The sequence below is a fragment of the Alosa sapidissima genome, chromosome 22, assembly GCF_018492685.1.
Source record: "Alosa sapidissima isolate fAloSap1 chromosome 22, fAloSap1.pri, whole genome shotgun sequence".
NCBI lineage: Eukaryota > Metazoa > Chordata > Actinopteri > Clupeiformes > Clupeidae > Alosa > Alosa sapidissima.
This window is the reverse complement of record NC_055978.1, coordinates 3,647,467-3,666,611: the sequence shown is the minus strand read 5'-3', so window position 1 is coordinate 3,666,611 and position 19,145 is coordinate 3,647,467. Positions and strand designations below refer to the sequence as shown.

At 44.5% G+C, this 19,145-nt stretch overlaps 1 protein-coding gene across 1 annotated transcript in view; it reads left to right on the top strand.

Annotated features, from left to right (window-relative positions):
* mpped1 (metallophosphoesterase domain containing 1) overlaps positions 1-19,145 on the top strand; it is a 50,069-nt gene that overhangs the window by 27,181 nt on the left and 3,743 nt on the right. The window contains exons 6-8 of the mRNA XM_042078428.1: positions 12,146-12,261; positions 16,356-16,469; positions 18,345-18,828. Coding sequence (XP_041934362.1) covers positions 12,146-12,261; positions 16,356-16,469; positions 18,345-18,463 — 349 coding nt within the window. The 3' untranslated portion in view covers positions 18,464-18,828. The remainder of the gene's footprint in view (positions 1-12,145; positions 12,262-16,355; positions 16,470-18,344; positions 18,829-19,145) is intronic.

The following is a 19,145-nucleotide window of genomic DNA, read 5'->3' as shown; positions in this document are numbered from 1 at the left end:
CATCACGCTCACCAATCAGCCACAACTAGAGACCGCACCACACCACACCACACCACACCACACCACACCACACCGTACCACGCCACACCACACCACACCACACACCACAATCAGCCCCAACTAGACGCACCACACCGCACCACACCGTACCACACCACACCGCACCACACCACACCGCACCACAATCAGCCCCAACTAGACGCACCACGACGCACCACACCGCACCACAATCAACCCCAACTAGACGCACCACAACGCACCACACCGCACCACGCACCACAATCAGCCCCAACTAGACGCACCACACCGCAACGCACTGCACCGCACCACTCCACACCACACCGCACCAGGCACCACAATCAGCCCCAACTAGACGCACCACAGTGCACCACACCACAGTGCACCACTCCACTCCACACCATACCGCACCACTCCGCACCACACCGCACCACTCCACTCCACACCACTCCACACCACACCGCACCACTGCACACCACATCGCACCACTGCACACCACATCGCACCACTGCACACCACTCCACACCACACCACACCGCACCACTCCACACCACACCGCACCACTGCACACCACATCACACCACACCGTACCACACCACTCCACACCACACCACTCCACAGGCCGCATGTACTAATCATCAGCAAAGAGGAGGTGTGCTCACGTGGGACTGTGTGTTTGTGTGTGTTTATTTACAATATATGTGTGAGATTGTGTGTGTGTGGGGTGTGTGTTTGCATGTATAAAGTGTGTGTGTTTGTGTGTGTGCGTTTGCATGTATAAAGTGTATGTGTGTGTGTGTGTGTGTGTGTGTGTGGTCGACACCTGTAGTCCTGGGTATCTCCCGGACCTGCTGAGAGTTGCGCAACTCACACTGTGAGCCAACTGTCCCAAATCTGCCACATTTTAACCTAGCAAATGAGATAGAAAGAGAGAGAGCGAGAGAGAGAGAGAGAGAGAGAGAGAGAGAGAGAGAGAGAGAGAGAGAGAGAGAGGAGGCCTATGGTAGATGTTATTTGTGTTATTTGTTTCTTTTGATATAAAGTTGACACATCAAAACAACTATCCACTTTCATTGACTACTTGACTTGATCATGGGTCTTTGTCAAGATGGATTCTATGTTTAGATGCAGAGAGAGAGAAGGAGAGAGAGAGAGAGAGAGGGAAAGAGAATGAGATGGCAGCAGGAGAACTGTGTGAGGTAGTGGGAATGACAGTGTGTTGCAAAAAGAGAACTGTTCTCTTGAGCTCCAGGATGTAAGTCACACACACACACACATGGAACACTGCTGCTTATATTTCCATGTGTGTGTGTGTGTGTGTGTGTGTGTGTGTGTGGTACAGTATGTGTGTGTGTGTGTGTGAGAGTGTGTGTGTGAGTGTGTGTGTGTGGTATGTGTGTGTGAGTGTGTGTGTGTGTGAGTGTGTGTGTGTGTGTGTGTGTGTGTGTGTGTGTGTGTGTGAGTGTGTGTGTGTGTGTGTGTGTGTGTGTGTGTGGAGAGAGAGAGAAGGAAAGAGAAAGGAAGTGTGTGAGCTCCAGTGGCCTGCTGCTGGAGTCTGGGTGCTGTCACAGCCTCGGCTCTGCTCTGCTCTGCTCTGCTCAAGCTGCAGCTCCAACACGTCCCCTTTAATCCAGCTATTGTCAAAGTCTGATATACTCCACTCTGCCTTCCAGGCTTCTCTCTCTCTCCCTCTCACTCCCTCCCTCTCTTCTCTCTCTCTCACTCCCTCCCTCTCTTCTCTGTCTCTCTCTCGCTCCTTTTAGCTCTGTTGCTTCCTATATTTACATGCTTCTCCACCCTACTTCCTCCTCCTTCTCTGGCCCATTATCACTTCTCCCTCTCCTCCTATCCCTCCATGCCTCTCTCTCTCTCTCTCTCACTGCACTCCTCTCTTCATCCCTCTCTCTATCTTTGGCTGTGGTTGGCTAGGGAGTCGCTGCTGCTGCTGCTGCCGGAGTGTTGAGCGGCGGTGGCCCTGCTGTGCGGATCAGGCTGTGCAGGGGCTCGCTGAATGGGCCGTATGCTTTGCACTGATTAGACATCAAAGTCCAGCAAAAGCCCACTCGCTCGAGCACACACACACACACACACACACACACTTATCTTATACGCACACACATACACAAAAACACTTATGCACACTCACACATGTACAGTCTCATATACAAACACAGAAGTGAGCATGCACACGCACACACACACACACACACAGTTTATATACAGTACTTGTATGCACAGACTCACACACAGCTCATCCCATCCAAGGCCCCACAGAGAGTGAGGTGGAGGCTTTAGTGTGGGGATTAATGACAACTGAACAACGGGCGCTTTTCTATTAGTAGCTACTGTACTAAATAAATCACTGAGGTGTGTGTGTGTGTGTGTGTTGCTATGCTGTGTGGGGGGAAGAGCGTGGGGACCCATGCAATGGTACAGTTTGCCCATTGTTCGGAATGTTTTATGTTTTTTGGGCTACGGTAACATTACAGTTTTGGATTCTTAATATTTAAAAAATTAAACATAAAAACACACATTTAACACACATTTAAACAATTCATTATACGTTTTGCCTGTAGATAAACAAATGCATTCAGTAAAATGGCAGAAATGCAGTTTGATGGTGTTGAATTACCAAACTGAAGTCAATGAACAGCATTCTCGCATAGGTGTTGCTATTGTCAAGGTGCGACAAGGCGGAGTGAAGTGCTGTTGAGATGGTATCCTCCATACTCCTGTTCTGACGGTAGGCGAATTGGAAGGGCTATTAACAGTGTATTAACTGGCTGTTAAACTAAATGGCAGTAAATCATTGGCTATTAACAGTCCTGCTACTTATATTGTTAGCCTACCTCTGATATTTTATGCTATGTTCTTGGTGCCGTTATGTTAGTTATCTTCAAAGATGTCAAAGCTATGCCAGCCCAATATCCATGCAACTTGATGGAAAGCAGAATGGGTTAAAGATGAACACATTAAACTCAAAGAAAATATGACATGTGTTGGCCAACTTTGTGAGACATCAGGCCTCAGGATCGTTTCTTTGATTTATTTTGTCCCAAAATGTTGTTGAAGAGCAACATGAAGAGTTTTCTCTCCAAAATGGACTCTCCCTGCTGCATAAGCGATAGACAGCGTGCTGATAGCACGAGATGAGACATCGTGTCAGAAGCGAATCACGAGTAGTAGACTGCTATAATGTTCATGTTTTCAGTCTATACTTCGTTTGTTGACGGTACTTTCACCATCTCCGTCATAGACTGCTGAAATCTAAAATGCTCTCTCTGTCACAGAGGATATGAAAGACGCAAAGTGCATCTTCAAAATGTGCGGCGCAGTCTTGCTTGTCGCTACCTTCCCAATATCAGCCATGCTGGAGCTGTCAGCTATGTTTAGTTTTTTTTTTTTTTTTAAACTCTCTTTTTGAACTGTAATCTGCATACAGAGCGCTGATTGACTCCAGAGGTGATCTGTGAATGTACACCATGTTTGTGTGCTGTCTGCAGGGAAATAAGCACGTTTGGAAATTATAGAAAATATACATACATATAATATAACTAGATGTACCGCAGAGTGGTACAAAATATGACCGCCGCCCAGTCCAGCACATTTTTTCAACAAAAATAAATCACGCTGAAAGGCCTATGATTCTAACTGTCTCACTAAATTGCATTATCCACACTCAATTCTCACTGGTATCTGCTAGACAACAAGTACCAAAACATGATTAGTTCATAGATTTCACATGTAAAATTAATTTTATACAACCCCACCCCCATTTTGCCTGTTCATAATTCTGAGAAATTCTTCAATTGTGTGCATGTGTGCGTGTACATGTTTATGTGTGTGTGTGTGTGTGTGTGTGTGTGTGTGTGTGTGTGTGTGTGTGTGTGTGTGTGCTTGTGTGTTTGCCTGCATATGTGTGTTTGTGCATGTGCATGCATGCGTACATATGTCTACTGTGTGAGTATGTGTCATACGTAGGATTACTGTGAATGTATGTGTGTGCGTGTGTATCTGTTTATGCACATGTGTGCACATGGAATGGGTTAAAGGAATTATAAAATGCACTTTAGATCGATTTACGGATGATTGGGAGTACATACGTTGAGTTGACATCCATCCCGAGGTCTTTATGTGGTCGGATAGAGAGTGCAACGGATAGAAGATGGCAACATTTCTGGAAAGGTTACTTGCTTGATGAAATTCATTCTGGACTCTCTATCCGACCACATAAAGACCTCGGGGATACTTCGGTTTGGCTTTAGGGACCCTCTACTCACTACCACGTAAGTGCAATGTTGTTTGGAACTGTAGAAAAGGTATAAAAATAGCATTTTGTAGCGGCGAAATAATATGCCCTTCTCACTTCCACGCTAACGAGCTTTGACTAAAAACGGTAACATCGAACTTTCTCAAAACACATCCGAATGACATGATTTGGATGTCAACTCAACGTATGTACTCCCAATCATCCGTAAATCGATCTAAAGTGCATTTTACTCCGGATAATTCCTTTAACATGACCCCTGAAGGCAAACATACGGAAAAAATTGGTCATCCTAGGCCCTACGGTTCTCAAGATATTCACAGAAAACTGTGTCTGCCCTACCCTCCTTTCGGGGGGTCCAGTACAGCGGGGGGGCTACAGATCAAAACAAAAAACGATTATTCCATGCTATCCATGTGGGGTTACATGCCCACCAAGTTTCGTGTACCCCGGTCTTTCATTGTCCCGGGAATCCTTGTTGGTGTACGGTCACTAAATGTACACATAAATGATTTTATTGTAAGGCCCCCCATGAACGAAAGTTCACAAAACTTGGCATGCATTCGGAGGGTGTCATAATGATCCTACACTTTCAATTTCGTGCAGTTTTGACCATGTCAGCCAGAGATATTGTGATTAAAACACCTAATTTTTTGCTTTTTAATTTTTAACTAGGTGGCGCTATACATGAAATAAGTGGTAATGGGATGGGTTGACATGCCCCCTTAAGACCAACATACAAAAAAAGGTGGACCTCCTAGGCCCTACGGTTCTCGAGATATTCACAGAAAACTGTCTCCGGCCACCTACAGGCCAGTTGGTGTATAGTAACATAAATTAATTTATTGTGTGGCCCCCCCATGAACGGAATTCCACGATTGGCGTGCATTCAGAGGGTGTCATAATGATCCTACACTTCCAATTTCGTGCAGTTTTGACTATGTTAGGTCACAGATACCTGTGATTACAACACCTCATTTTTTTTGTGTTTAACTAGGTGGCGCTATACATGAAATGAGTGGTTATGGAATGGGTTGACATGGCCCCTTGAGATCAACATACAAAAAAATGGTCCTCCTAAACCTTACGGTTCTCGAGAAAACTGTGTCTGCCCTACCCTCCTTTCGGGGGGTGCAGTCCAGCGGGGGGGCTACAGATCAAAACAAAAAACGATGGTTCCATGCTATCCATATGGGGTTACATGCCCATGCGAAAAAGAAAAAAAAAATAATAAAAATAATAATAATCTGACTAAACCTATATGACCGCCTCTTCGCTGTGCGGTGGTCATAATAAATGTGATGCTGAACTGTTTGTGGAGTAATGCGCTTTTTAAGATCAGTGTGTGTGTGTTTGTGTGTGTGTGTGTGTGTGTGTGTGTGTGTGTGTGTGTGTCTAAGTACCATGATCGGATGAGGAACAAACATGATGTTGAACTGTGTGCGGGGTAATGTGCGATCAGTGTGTGTGTGTGTGTGTGTGATGTTGAACTGTGTGTGGGGTAATGTGCGATCAGTGTGTGTGTGTGTGTGTGATGTTGAACTGTGTGTGGGGTAATGTGCGATCAGTGTGTGTGTGTGTGTATGTGTGTGTGTGATGTTGAACTGTGTGTGTGTGTGTGTGTGTGTGTGTGTGTGTGTGATGTTGAACTGTGTGTGGGGTAATGTGCGATCAGTGTGTGTGTGTGTGTGTGATGTTGAACTGTGTGTGGGGTAATGTGCGATCAGTGTGTGTGTGTGTATGTGTGTGTGTGATGTTGAACTGTGTGTGTGTGTGTGTGTGTGTGTGATGTTGAACTGTGTGTGGGGTAATGTGTGATCAGTGTGTGTGTGTGTGTGTGTGTGTGTGTGTGTGTGTGTGTGATGTTGAACTCTGTGTGGGGTAATGTGTGATCAGTGTGTGTGTGTGTGTGATGTTGAACTCTGTGTGGGGTAATGTGTGATCAGTGTGTGTGTGTGTGTGTGTGTGTGTGTGTGTGTGTGATGTTGAACTGTGTGTGTGTGTGTGTGTGTGTGATGTTGAACTGTGTGTGGGGTAATGTGTGATCAGTGTGTGTGTGTGTGTGTGATGTTGAACTGTGTGTGGGTAATGTGCGATCAGTGTGTGTGTGTGTGTGTGATGTTGAACTGTGTGTGGGGTAATGTGCGATCAGTGTGTGTGTGTGTATGTGTGTGTGTGATGTTGAACTGTGTGTGTGTGTGTGTGTGTGTGTGATGTTGAACTGTGTGTGGGGTAATGTGTGATCAGTGTGTGTGTGTGTGTGTGTGATGTTGAACTCTGTGTGGGGTAATGTGTGATCAGTGTGTGTGTGTGTGTGTGATGTTGAACTGTGTGTGGGGTAATGTGTGATCAGTGTGTGTGTGTGTGTGTGTGATGTTGAACTCTGTGTGGGGTAATGTGTGATCAGTGTGTGTGTGTGTGTGTGATGTTGAACTGTGTGTGGGGTAATGTGTGATCAGTGTGTGTGTGTGTGTGTGTGTGTGTGTGTGTGTGTGTGTGATGTTGAACTGTGTGTGGGGTAATGTGTGATCAGTGTGTGTGTGTCATTAGGCACTTGGATCCAAACCCAGACTCTCTTCACGCCCTTCACTTTACTGAAGTGTTCTTTGCTGCTTATAAAAGCTCAAGGTCACCCCTCTTTGTTTGCTGAACACACACACAACATGCACACACATACGCACTCAAACACACACACACACATGCACACACACACCATGCACACAAATACGCACTCTCAAACACACACACATACACACACACACCATGCACACAAAATACGCACTCTCAAACACACACACACACACACACATGCACGCGTACACATCAGCCTGCCCTGAGCAACGTATGTTAACCTGCGTTTAACAGGCCTCTGAGCGGCTATTAAACTTTTAGCACTTTATTGAGCCAAAACAGTTGGTGTGAGTTTCACAGTCCAATGAGCAGAGAGAGAGACGCAGAGGAGGTGTGTGTGTGTTTGTGTTTGTGTGTGTGTGTGTGTGTGTGTGTGTGTGTGTGTGTGTGTGTGTGTGTGTGTCCATACATGTTCACCAAAGCGAGTAAATGAGCTTACAGTAGTATTTTGTGGAAGTTCAACATATGGGGATGTTAGAATTTGCCTCTCTTGGAATGGTCAAGTTTGTGTGTGTGTGTGTGTGTGTGTGTATGGGTGTGCCCGTGCATTTTCTCGGCTCAGATGTTTTGCTAAAATATCTGGCCACCTAATTGCCTGTGGTTCCCCAGAGATGGGTGAGATCCTGCAAGCTCTTAATTGAAACAGGCCATTAATAAGGTTACATGTGTGCGCCCTAGTTTGTGTGTGTGAGTTTGAGAGAGAGAGAGAGCATGTGAGTGTGTGTGTATGTAGTTTGTGTGGGTGGGTGCGGATGCATGTAGTTTGTGTGTGTGTGTGTGTGTGTGTGTGTGTGTGTGTGTGTGTGTGTGTGTGTGGTGTTTGACGGGAGAATCGGAGGGGAGGTTAACATTAACTCTTCTCCAAGGGGTGACAGCCTCTCCCTACAGAACAAGGCTAAGAGGGGTATCTGACAGAGCTGTAATCTGCTTTTCTAATTATACACACAGACACACACACACACACAGACACACACACACACACACACACACACACACACCAGTGACCTCCTTTAATCCCCCACCTGGCTCACCTGACTCCCACTCTGTAATTAGGGTCATTAAGCCATCCGAGTCTGTAATTAAATCAGCTAGAGACCAGGATGCTCCTCCCAGCAAACACACACACAGTCTCACACACACCACACACACTCTCTCTCTCTCATACACACACACACACACACACACACTCTCTATCACACACACACTCTGGCAGGTAACATGTGTAAGTTCATGTTTCGGTAAGGAAGTAAAAGACATACATATTAATTGGTGACATAAATAGTTATGTTCATGGTTTTTAAGATCTGTGTCTGTCTCTCTCTCTCTCTCTCTCTGTGTGTGTGTGTGTGTCTTTGCTAGGAGTTGTGTCCTGGTCTCTTGCCGATTTAATTCGGTCGTTGGCCAGTCCTTGAGAGTCCATGGGACACTGAGGTCAAACTGTGGTAACCCTGTGCTAGCCCTCTCCACCCCTCCACCCCTCCTCCCCTCCTCCCCTCCACCCCTCCTCCCCTCCTCCTCTCCTCCTCTCCTCCCCTCCACCCCTCCTCCCCTCCACCCCTCCTCCCCTCCTCCCCTCCGGAGGTCTCCACTCTTCCTCTTCATCTCCCTTTCATCCTTCTGTCGATCTTAAAGGCGCTCTAAGCGATGCTCAGATTGTCCTCTTTAAAATGAAGCCAAACATAATCAAATCAAATATGCAAATATGTCTTTAACAAAGGCCAATAGCAAGATAGGCACCTGCGTCAAAAATGTGTTTTTTCAATAGAGGGTAACTTTAACAGCTGATAACACTAATTTAGCTGTGACTCCAGAAGGGTTATCATACAAAAATGTTAACTACAGACATGTATCTTTTCAAAAAGTATAAGCAACTTTTGCCACCTTGAGTGGTACCGACATCTCATCTGGCCCATGGACTATTTTAGGTAGCCCGTGCTGCTCCCGTGCACTTGAAACTCTCCTAAAACGCGCATCTCGTCTGTGATTTGCTGGAACAGTTTGTTATGTTTTTATGGGCTAGGTTTGATCAGGTTGTTTTTGTTGCCGTTTTTGGAGTCTGGGCTGTCCAAAGAGATCGCATTTTTTTTAGTGTATTCAGGACACAGACAGCTAGCGGTTGGTTAGGTGATGTTTGCAGTAGTGACATAAAATGCTTGAGCCTAAAAAACGCGTGGCATCGCTTAGAGCACCTTCAATCTCCAGTCTATTCCTTTTCCATGTCCCCCCCCCCCCCTTTCTCTAATAGTGTCAGAGCTCTGATTTAAAACTCTGGTAAAACATTAATACTCTCCTCCCTTTCAACAATCCAGACGTTTTTGGCCAGTCCTTGAGAGTCCATGGGACTCTCATGGGAGCAAGGGTGAACTTCTTTCACCCTTGCTCCCCTTCTTTTCCCTCTCCGAAGTAAACCACCAGGGTGAGTGTGTGTGCGTGTACGTGCATATGTTGTGGGCCTGTGGTTCTTTGCTTTAAGCTGCTGTTGAATCTTTTAACAGGATGCCGCAGTGATATAATGAAAGTGAGTGAATACCAAAACAAGGAAACACCCTGCACACACACACACACATCCATCTGTAAGGCCAGCTATGTGTCATGAGAGAGCTGGAGAACTGCTGGTTGAAAAGCTGAGGCCATGGGGCGAAATACGCAGCAAAAACAAAAATACTGATTATGTTTGATTGTTCCTTTCTTTCATGTTTTTTTCTCTCTCTCTCCATCTCTTCTTCTCTGTGTGCTTTTCTTTCTTTCCTCTGGATGTGCCGTGAGGAGAAAATCCTCCTAACGTAAACAGCTGTTTCAGGCGCCTCTCTTTTCCTCTACAAACACACTCAAACACACACACACACACACACACATAAACCCACTATACACACACTATACTTATACTTATATTTACCATTTCTGCTGTAAGTGCATGTTGTGTGTGATGTCTGTATGCTACTGAGACCCTTGAATTTCCCCTTGGGGATCAATAAAGTATCTATCTATCTATCTATCTATCTATCTATCTATCTATCTATCTATCTATCTATCTATCTCTACTCTCTTTCACTGTGGTTAGTGTGGGTTTTGGCTCTAGATAGAGGTGCTAGAACTCAACACCTGCCTATTAGGAGCGCACATCATCACTATCATTATCATCATCATTATCATCACCATCATCATTACCATCATCATCATCATCATCATCATCCCATCAATTATCATCATCCCCATCATCTCTCTGTCTCCATCTATGTGAGTGTATGTCTCCATCCACCTTTATCCACTTCACATGTAGAAGTGGTGCCAATGGAAATGGTCTCTCAGATCTCTCCTTCTTCCTCTGGTCATTTTTCCTGTCGTCTATTAGTTGCATTAGTTTGCCCCGTTTGCCTCGGTCAGTTCATGAGCGAGCAGCGACGGCCGACGCCCAGAGGAGCGCTCGTCCCGCTCGCCGACGTTTAATTGAGACGTTTTGGCGAATCGGTCATGAATATTTCAGCTCCCCTCCATTAATATGCGCGGACCAATTTAAATGTTTTAAGATCGGTGGTGTGAATTATTGAGCGTGCATTCACAGGACTTTCGATATTTCATCGCCTCTGTTTAGGCTCTGATGTTTGACGCGGTTGAATATTAATCAAACGGGAGCAGCATGAAAGAACAGGACTGCGTTTCCCACGAGGCACTGCTCGCCTCTTGACCTTCACGAGTGGATGTACTCAGAGGCGCACTCTCTCTCTCTCCCTCTCTCATTCTCTCTCTCTGTTTTCTTATTTCTTCCATCCCTCCCTCCCTCCCTCCCCTGTATCCTCTCTTCCCACTCTTTGCTCAACTTTTCCACGAGATTGCGTCTCTACTGATGCCAGTGGATGTGTTTGTGCATGTAGAAATGTGTGTTTGCCTGCACTGTGTGTGCGTGCGTGTGTGTGTGTATGTGTTTGGGGGGGGCTGCTTTTGCATAAATAGTGGACTCTATGCATGTGTGTGTGTGTGTGTGTGCGCGCATGCACGTGCATGTTTGTTTAGCTGTGTGTGGATGGATGGTGCAGATGTGATTACAAGTGATACTCAACAAAGTCACCCAAAAGAAGACCAGAGCAAATGAACAAGAGTGTCTGTGTGTGTATATGTGTGTGTGTGTGTGTGAGAGAGAGAGAGAGAGTGTGTGTGAGCGAAGCACCATAAGACAGTGAAGCGTCAAACACTTTCCCATAAAAGTTGGCGTTTCAAATGACTGCACACCGTAAATTAAAAAAAGCCAGTGCCGGGAGAACTAACCACCACACACACACCTACAAACACACACACACACACACACACTCGCACACACACACAAACCCAACACGGCCGTGGAAGATGGATCTGGGGACAGATTGTTAGTGACATGTTAATTTCTACACCGTCACTCAAGCTTGGTGCATCCGCAATCAAAGTGATGGGACACAAGCACAGCTATCAACTCTTCTCCCCCTTTTACTCTCTCTCTCTCTCTCTTACCTCCTTTCCTTGTATCTATCCGTCTGTCTCTCTCTCTCTGTCTCTTCAACATGCTCTCCCTATCTCTCCCTTCCCATGTTCCTCTCTTCCTTTCAATCTGGAATGTTCTGAGAGCCGTGACGTGCAGACATGGTCTTGATCAAAGAGACAGCTGGTTTTAGCAGTGCCGTTTCATCACTTATGCAGATGTTTACTTATTCATTTATGTTACCTGGAGGGTTTTTTTTTTGTTATCTTCGCTGAGGTGTTGTCAAGAACCTCAAAGTCTGTGACTTTTTGGCGTTCTCGTTCTCTCTAATGCATACACAACACACACTCTCACTTACATGTACACACACACACACACACACACACACATATACATGCATGCATGCACATATTCGGATGTGTCAGATTACTCTCCATGGGGTGTTTCCTAATCTGGGTGCGGAGGATTAAGATTACTGAGCAAGAGATCAGAGCACCACAGGGGGCAGTGATGAAGATGATGGGGAAGAAGATGCTCATGGTTGTCAGGCTGTCTCAAGTACTAACTATCTAATAACTAACACTGATGTCTCTGCTCTTTCTTTGTGTGTGTGTGTGTGTGTGTATGTTTTATGTATGTATCGGTATGCTGTTGTATGTTCTTTGTGTGTGTGTGTGTGTGTGTGTGTGTGTGTGTTTTATGCATGTATCGGTATGCTGTTGTATGTTCTTTGTGTATGTTTGTGTGTGTGTGTGTGTGTGTGCGTGTGTGTGAGCTAGGCAGCCGTGGTATTATGGATGGGGTTTTAATCTTCCGAGGGGACAGGCACTGCTGGACAAATGGAACCAGATCCCAGACAACACAGACATCCTAGTGACACACTGCCCTCCTCTGGGTAAGTAACAGACACACACACACCACAAACACATATAAATACATGCACACACACACACGCGCACACACACACACACACACTCGCACACACACACATGCACACACACACCACAAACACATAAAATACATGCACGCACACACACATGCACACACAACCACACACACACACACACACACAAATATACTCACACACACACACTGGCACACACACGCACACAAACACACACACACGCAAATATACTCACACACACACACAACCACACACAAATACATGCACACACACAGAGACACCACAATTTCCTTAAACCAGAAACATCATATTATTAAGCAACCAAAACTATGTTCAAATGCTTTTGCTGGCATAAAGGTCTACACGCCGAAAGGATACAAAGATACAAGGAAGTTTATTGTCACATGCATATAGTTACTGGAAGTAAGAAATGCAGTGAAATTATGTCTGGTGTCAGCCTATTTGTGCATTTATGGGGGGGTAAAAAGTGCAGTAGAAGAGGGGTTTAGTAGATTAAGTGGCAAGGGCTGCATAAGAAAGGTGGGGGAGGACTGGGATTGGGGGCACCAACAAGGAGCAGAAAAGAGAACACACACAGAACTCCAATCACCCAGCCATCAAAGTGCTTGCCAGTGCTTGTCTCTTATACTGTATGTGTCTTAAGTGTATATTAGGCATTTTAAGTGTCTGTTTGTAAAGGTGTTTTATACACGCAACTGTGGATGTGGGTACCCTTGAGTATATATGTATACAATACCATATGTATTTGTGGGTCTCTGAGCACGTCTCTGTGTTTGTGTGTATATGTATGACATTGTGTATGCGTTTGAATATATGCCATTGTGTGTGTGTGTGTCGCTGCAAGTGTCTGACAGATGGAGTTTCTACACCAGGCTGCTAATGCGTGCAGCCTGGAGACGCTGTTCGCAGTGCGGCAAATCCCGGCGCTTCCACACCACGCCATAAAATACAAACACACACTCTCTCTGACACACACACACACACACAGAAATGCACACACGCACAGAACCGTGGCGGCACACACGTATTTGCACCTTGAGGAAGTTGTTGTGAGAAACCAGATGCTTCCATCTTCCCCACAACACTGGGCTGTATATTTGCAACTCATGTTGTCTGGATGCGTTTGTGTGAGTGTGTGTGAATGTTTGTGTTTGTGCACTCTTAAAAATAAGAGTGATGAGCTCAAATAGTGTGTGTGTGTGTGTTTTATTTGTGTTTTATAGAAGCGTCAGTGGGTTTTTTTGTGGACTCAGCAAAATCCCACATTCATAGGGCCAGTAAATCAGTCTCCATCTCTCTCTCTCTGTCTACTTAACTCTCTTACCCTCTCATTCTCTCTCTCTTTTCCATTCTCTCTCCCTCTCTCCTTCTACTCTGTCTGTCCCTCTTTCTGTCTGCCTCATTTTGTTTTTTTTCCTCTTCTCCTTTTTCTCTTTCTCTCTGATTTATCCTTTCTCTCAGTGGGGGGTATGTGCTTGATGTATGCGCTGCAATGCAGACGTGTTTTCTGTTGGATTTACATTCTTACTCATTCTGCCTCTTCTTCCCTCTGTGTGTATGTTCATCAGTACGCCATAAAGTGCATATATGCTTGTGTCAGTCTGAACATTTATTTATTTATTTATTTATATATATACACAGCTCTGGAAACAAATAAGAAAATAAGAGACCACTGCACATTTGTCTGATGTCATCCTACGGTTGCTGAGTGACATTTGACAGTCATATTCAAAATGTTGACGCATTCAATACTTATTTCCCCCACTGTATATATATATATATATATATATATATATATATTATTACACGGCTCTTCAGAGTGCTGCAGAAAGTTCCATTCACATGAATGGGCCTTCCCAACATTCAGGCCTATGTTAAATCTACATACAGTAAATATGTACTGTAAATCACCGGCAAAGCATTTAATCACCGCTGTCAATGGCAACGGGTTGATTAACGTCTTTCATATCCCTCCGCAAGAATTCCGTTTGCTTATTGCAATGGAATTTCATTGAAAGGGAAAGTAAGCTAGTAAGACATTGCCACACAACACCTGAAACTGTCAAGTTCTATCTGTGTGGCAAACTATTTATTTTGTTAGCGGAAGACACGAAACGGTAGCAAAATCATTTTTAAAGATTCATTGTGTAAGAAGCCTTCCGAAATGATATATATATATAGCCTCGGAAACATAGAGACGTCGAGCTATATCCTCACTTGAAGGAGCTTTTGTGGACAAATAGGGTGAAGAGTTAAATGGCAATGATATTATTATATATTATATACTCGTTAATCTGACTCCATTTGATTAATAATTTGTATCACCAATCAATTACCAAGTAACTAGTTTATCAGCTATGGAGGAGAATGGCATGGCACACTACGAGAATTGAAGATATACTATTGGTAGGCAAATTAACAATTTAATAGGCATTAAGTCTTAAAGGTAAATGTAACCAATATCACTTCAGTTGAATGTACAAGTAAACTCACAGGGTCTACTGTAACAAAGTAGCAAATGGTAACAAAGGAAACTTAACCAATTCACAGAGGTAAACTTGACAAGTTAAAGATAACAGATACACCAGATAAAACAATACAAACCCAGAGATAGAGAAAGGGGGAGAGAGAGAGAGAGAGAGAGAGAGAGAGAGAGAGAGAGAGAGACAAAGGGAGACAGAGAGAGAGAGGGGGAAAAGAGAGAGACACAGAGAAGAGGTCCAAGGTGGAAAAGAAGAGAAGATGGGAAAAGAAGCCCCAAGATGGGAAAGAAGACAGAAGACAGAAGGGCAGGAGGACAAGAGCCTCCACTTTTATCATTCACTTGGGCCACCCCTGACTCATCAGAGCCTTTGTTGTCTGAGGTGGATGGGTGTGGCCCAGGTGGATATCATAACTTTATGCTACAGTTTAATTCTTAATCTACAACTATACACAGATACATTCAATTGTACCAAAACCATAATCAGACTGTTGCCCACATTACAAGTATTAATTCAAGACCAAACATGAATGTATTATTCACAACACATATTTACAGAGCAATACTGTATGATAATGAGGTTGGCCTATCTCACCACAAGACATCAAGTAGGCCCAGGACTGAGTTATCTCTCAGTAGAGGGGCCAGAACAAGGAGCAAATGGTCACTTTATGCATGAGCGGGTGTTGGGGATCTTTGGCCATGGTCAGCTAAGACAAGACAGATCAAACACAGGCATCCACACATGTAAATTGAATGCAAAAGGGCATTCTTTAGAAATGCATAAGGTTTGGGCAAAAGACGGGCCTTACAATTGTGTTAGGTTTCTTTTCTCATTTTGGCAAGTAGCCGTGTAATAAGCGGGATAATGTATTGTCCGCCGGTAATTATCAGAAAATAAGTCCCGACAGGGAGAACAGAACCCCGACGCGCAGCGTGTGTTGCGAACTATTTGTTTCTCAGCAAATGCCACGATGAACGGTAACAAATAGGCTAGGCTATGTAGGCTAAAGTCATATCGTGGGGAGTTTATTATTTCGTTTTGGCAAGTAGTCTGATTTCTTATACATTATCCCGCTTATAGCCTAGCCTATTTGTTACCGTTCATAGTGGCATTTTCTGAAATAGTTCGCAACAACACTCTGAACTTGAATCAAACATTCTTTAGAACACAGCTGATCAACCGTCTGCTTTCACTTTTAAATGAAGCTCCAGGCCATGTAGGGATATGAAATACCTGAATTAGAAGCACAAACTCCGTTGCCATTGACAGCGGTCATTATTTTTTTCAGAGATCATTTCCCAAGAAATAATGACCACTAGAACTTTGGGAAATCCCATTCAAGTCAATGGAGCGTTCTACTTACTATAATGTTTGATTCATGAGTGCTTATTCAGAATGTGTATTTGTGAGATATGAAGTGTCCATCCAAATCTCTATGTGTACATGCATACATTACACTAAGTCGGTGTAGACCAGTGCACATGTGTACGTGCGTGTGTGTGTTTATTTCTGTGTGTGTGTGTGTGTGTGTGTATACGAATGTTGTGTAACGTGGCCCGGTGGCCTCTTGTCCCCCAGGCTTTCTGGACTGGGTCCCCAGGAAGATGCAGCGTGTGGGGTGTGTGGAGCTGCTCAACACGGTACAGAGGAGAGTCCAGCCCAAAACGCACGTCTTCGGACACATCCACGAGGGTAACGCTCGCATACACACACAGTGATAACACACATCAACAATAACACACACGTACATACACAGACACACACTATCTACACATGCTTGGACACATCCACAAAGGTAACGCTTATATACACACACAGCGATTACACACATAACACACACACACACACACATTATCTACACACACGTCTTTGGACACGAGTAACACTCACATACACACAGCGGTTAATTACACATAGACAAAAAAATAAAAACCATGAACACACCCACACACACACACACACAGGGCTAAGAATGCTGTCACCTGGTCTTTTCTATGGTCTTTATAGTCATATTTGACTACATGTATTGGGGTTTATTTAGCTACATCTCAATGGAGGAACTACCAGAGGTCAGCATAGCCCAATGCCAAATAAGGTTTGAAAAAGCATAGCAAAGATCTTCTAAAATGGGTACTGAAGAGGCATCGCATTAAACTCACTGACCTTGAAACAGCTTCAGCTGAAGAAATTGTATCTGGAAGTGTACAGATATGAGAGCATGTGAATATGAATTTGTGTGTGTGTGTCTGTATGTGTGTGTGTGTATGGTGTGTGTGTGTGCGTATGGTGTGTGTGTGTGTGTATCGTGTGTGTGTGTGTGTGTGTGTGTGTGTGTGTGTGTGGTGTGTGTGTGTGTGTGTGTGTGTGTGTATGGTGTGTGAGTGTGTGTGTGTATGGTGTGTGTGTGTATGGTGTGTGCGTGTGTGCGTGCGCGCGTGCCCAGGACTGTGTCCCGTGCCACAGTCTGGTCTCTGCGAGGCTGTGTTTTCGAGGTTATGCGGGTTGGGGCATCTCCAGCAGAACAGCGCGGCCCCTCAGAAAGCTCCAGATTAGAAACTAGATCAGATCCGCACCCCAGCATCAGAGTAAATTTAGCTGCACGCATCTACAGGCGCTGAAGCATTACCATACTAACTCCACACTCTGCCCTCAAAAGCATCAAAGCAGGTGTGAGAAGAATCAGAGAAATTATCATCATTAAAAAAGAACTTTAGAAAGCTTTCTTTATCTTTTCCTTTCTACTGTCACGTTTATAGATGTACTGTAGAATACTTTCATCCTGACACACTAACACAATTCATTAGTGATATAAACAATTTAATTGATGTTTTTCATTGATGTGCTTGATTATATCATGGCAATTCACAGAGACATAAAATGCTTAAAATCTCCATAAGTAACTGAACATGATGTCTCAGGGAAATGTTCTACATCAGATATCAACTATATAACAAATTATAGATTTCTCATAAAAACACATTCTAAGCAGAACTTTATAATTAAGGGCTATTAATTCCTGAGTTGAAAAAAGTTTAGTTACAAGTTTTAGTTAAATAGTTTAGTTACAACAAATTTTTAAAATTGCTTGGATTAATCACACAATTTTCTGTGATTAATCGCAATTAGTCACTTTTTCTTCTTAAGCTTGAAAAACTGGATATTTACAATTATTTGAATTGGTTACATACAGTAAGCTGGCAATATGCCTACACAGGAATCATAGCATAGTGGTGTTTTTTTATGCCTTTAATGATAGGACAGTGGAGAGTGACAAGACGCGAATGGGAGAGAGAGTCTGGGTGGGATCCGTAAAGGACCACAGGGTGGGAACGAACGGTGGCGTACGGTGCAGGTGCCCCAGCCAGTCGTGCCACAGCTGGAGCCAGAAATCCCTAGAGGGTGATCCACTAGTCTGAGTTAGATTGTGGACTTCTTGTGTGTTTCATGCTTTACATCCAGCTTTTAAGATGCGTTATGAATAATCTGCTAAATTAATATGAATACTTGTGAAACCTTTTGAATAGGGTTTTTGCAGTTAACATGTGTGTGTGTGTGTGTGTGTGTCAGGGTACGGCATGATGACAGATGGCACCACCACCTACATCAACGCCTCCGCCTGCACCGTCAACTTCCAGCCCATGAACCCGCCCATCGTCTTCGACCTGCCCAACCCCCGGAGCACATGATTGGACCCTCAGCACCCCCCACCCCCCACCCAACCCCCTGCCCACCCGCTTCTCACCAATCAGGGCCCTAACGAGTGAACGGGTGGGTGTGGTCTTGTACATATTATCCCAGGCTGGATGGACGCTGTTACCAGGCTCTCTGTCAGCCAATGCTTTCATAACCCCTAATTATTTTGTGTTGTGGATGTCTGTCCTGAACCCCCTGCCTCTATCTGGACTGCAGTGGACCGCCCCATAGCGCCTCGTCCACCTGGGAGAATGGACAGTCAGACCCTCTCTGTACTGATTTCTGGACTTCATTGCACTTCTCAGCCCGACAATCTGTACTGTGTGTTCGAGTGTGGTTTATGGATGAATGAATGTCTGTCTGTGTGTGTGTGGTTCTGGGTTCTCTGGCCTGCCAGAACTCAGGGAATGCAAGATCATCCCAGCATCCCATGTCTCTTTCTCTCTTGTTTTTTGCTTTCTCTTTTACTGACCACAGACTGCATGGAAATTCAGGGGTGCAGCAAGTGTCCTCTCTTTGACATATCTCCCCTCTCTCTCTCTCCCCTTATATCTGTGATCAGGGGCAGAAACTGAATGTCAACTTCTACTGATCCCACCAGATTTATGAATGAACACATTCTCTCTCTCTTCTTTCTTTCTTTCTGCTCCTCGACTCTCTCCTCACTCATCACAT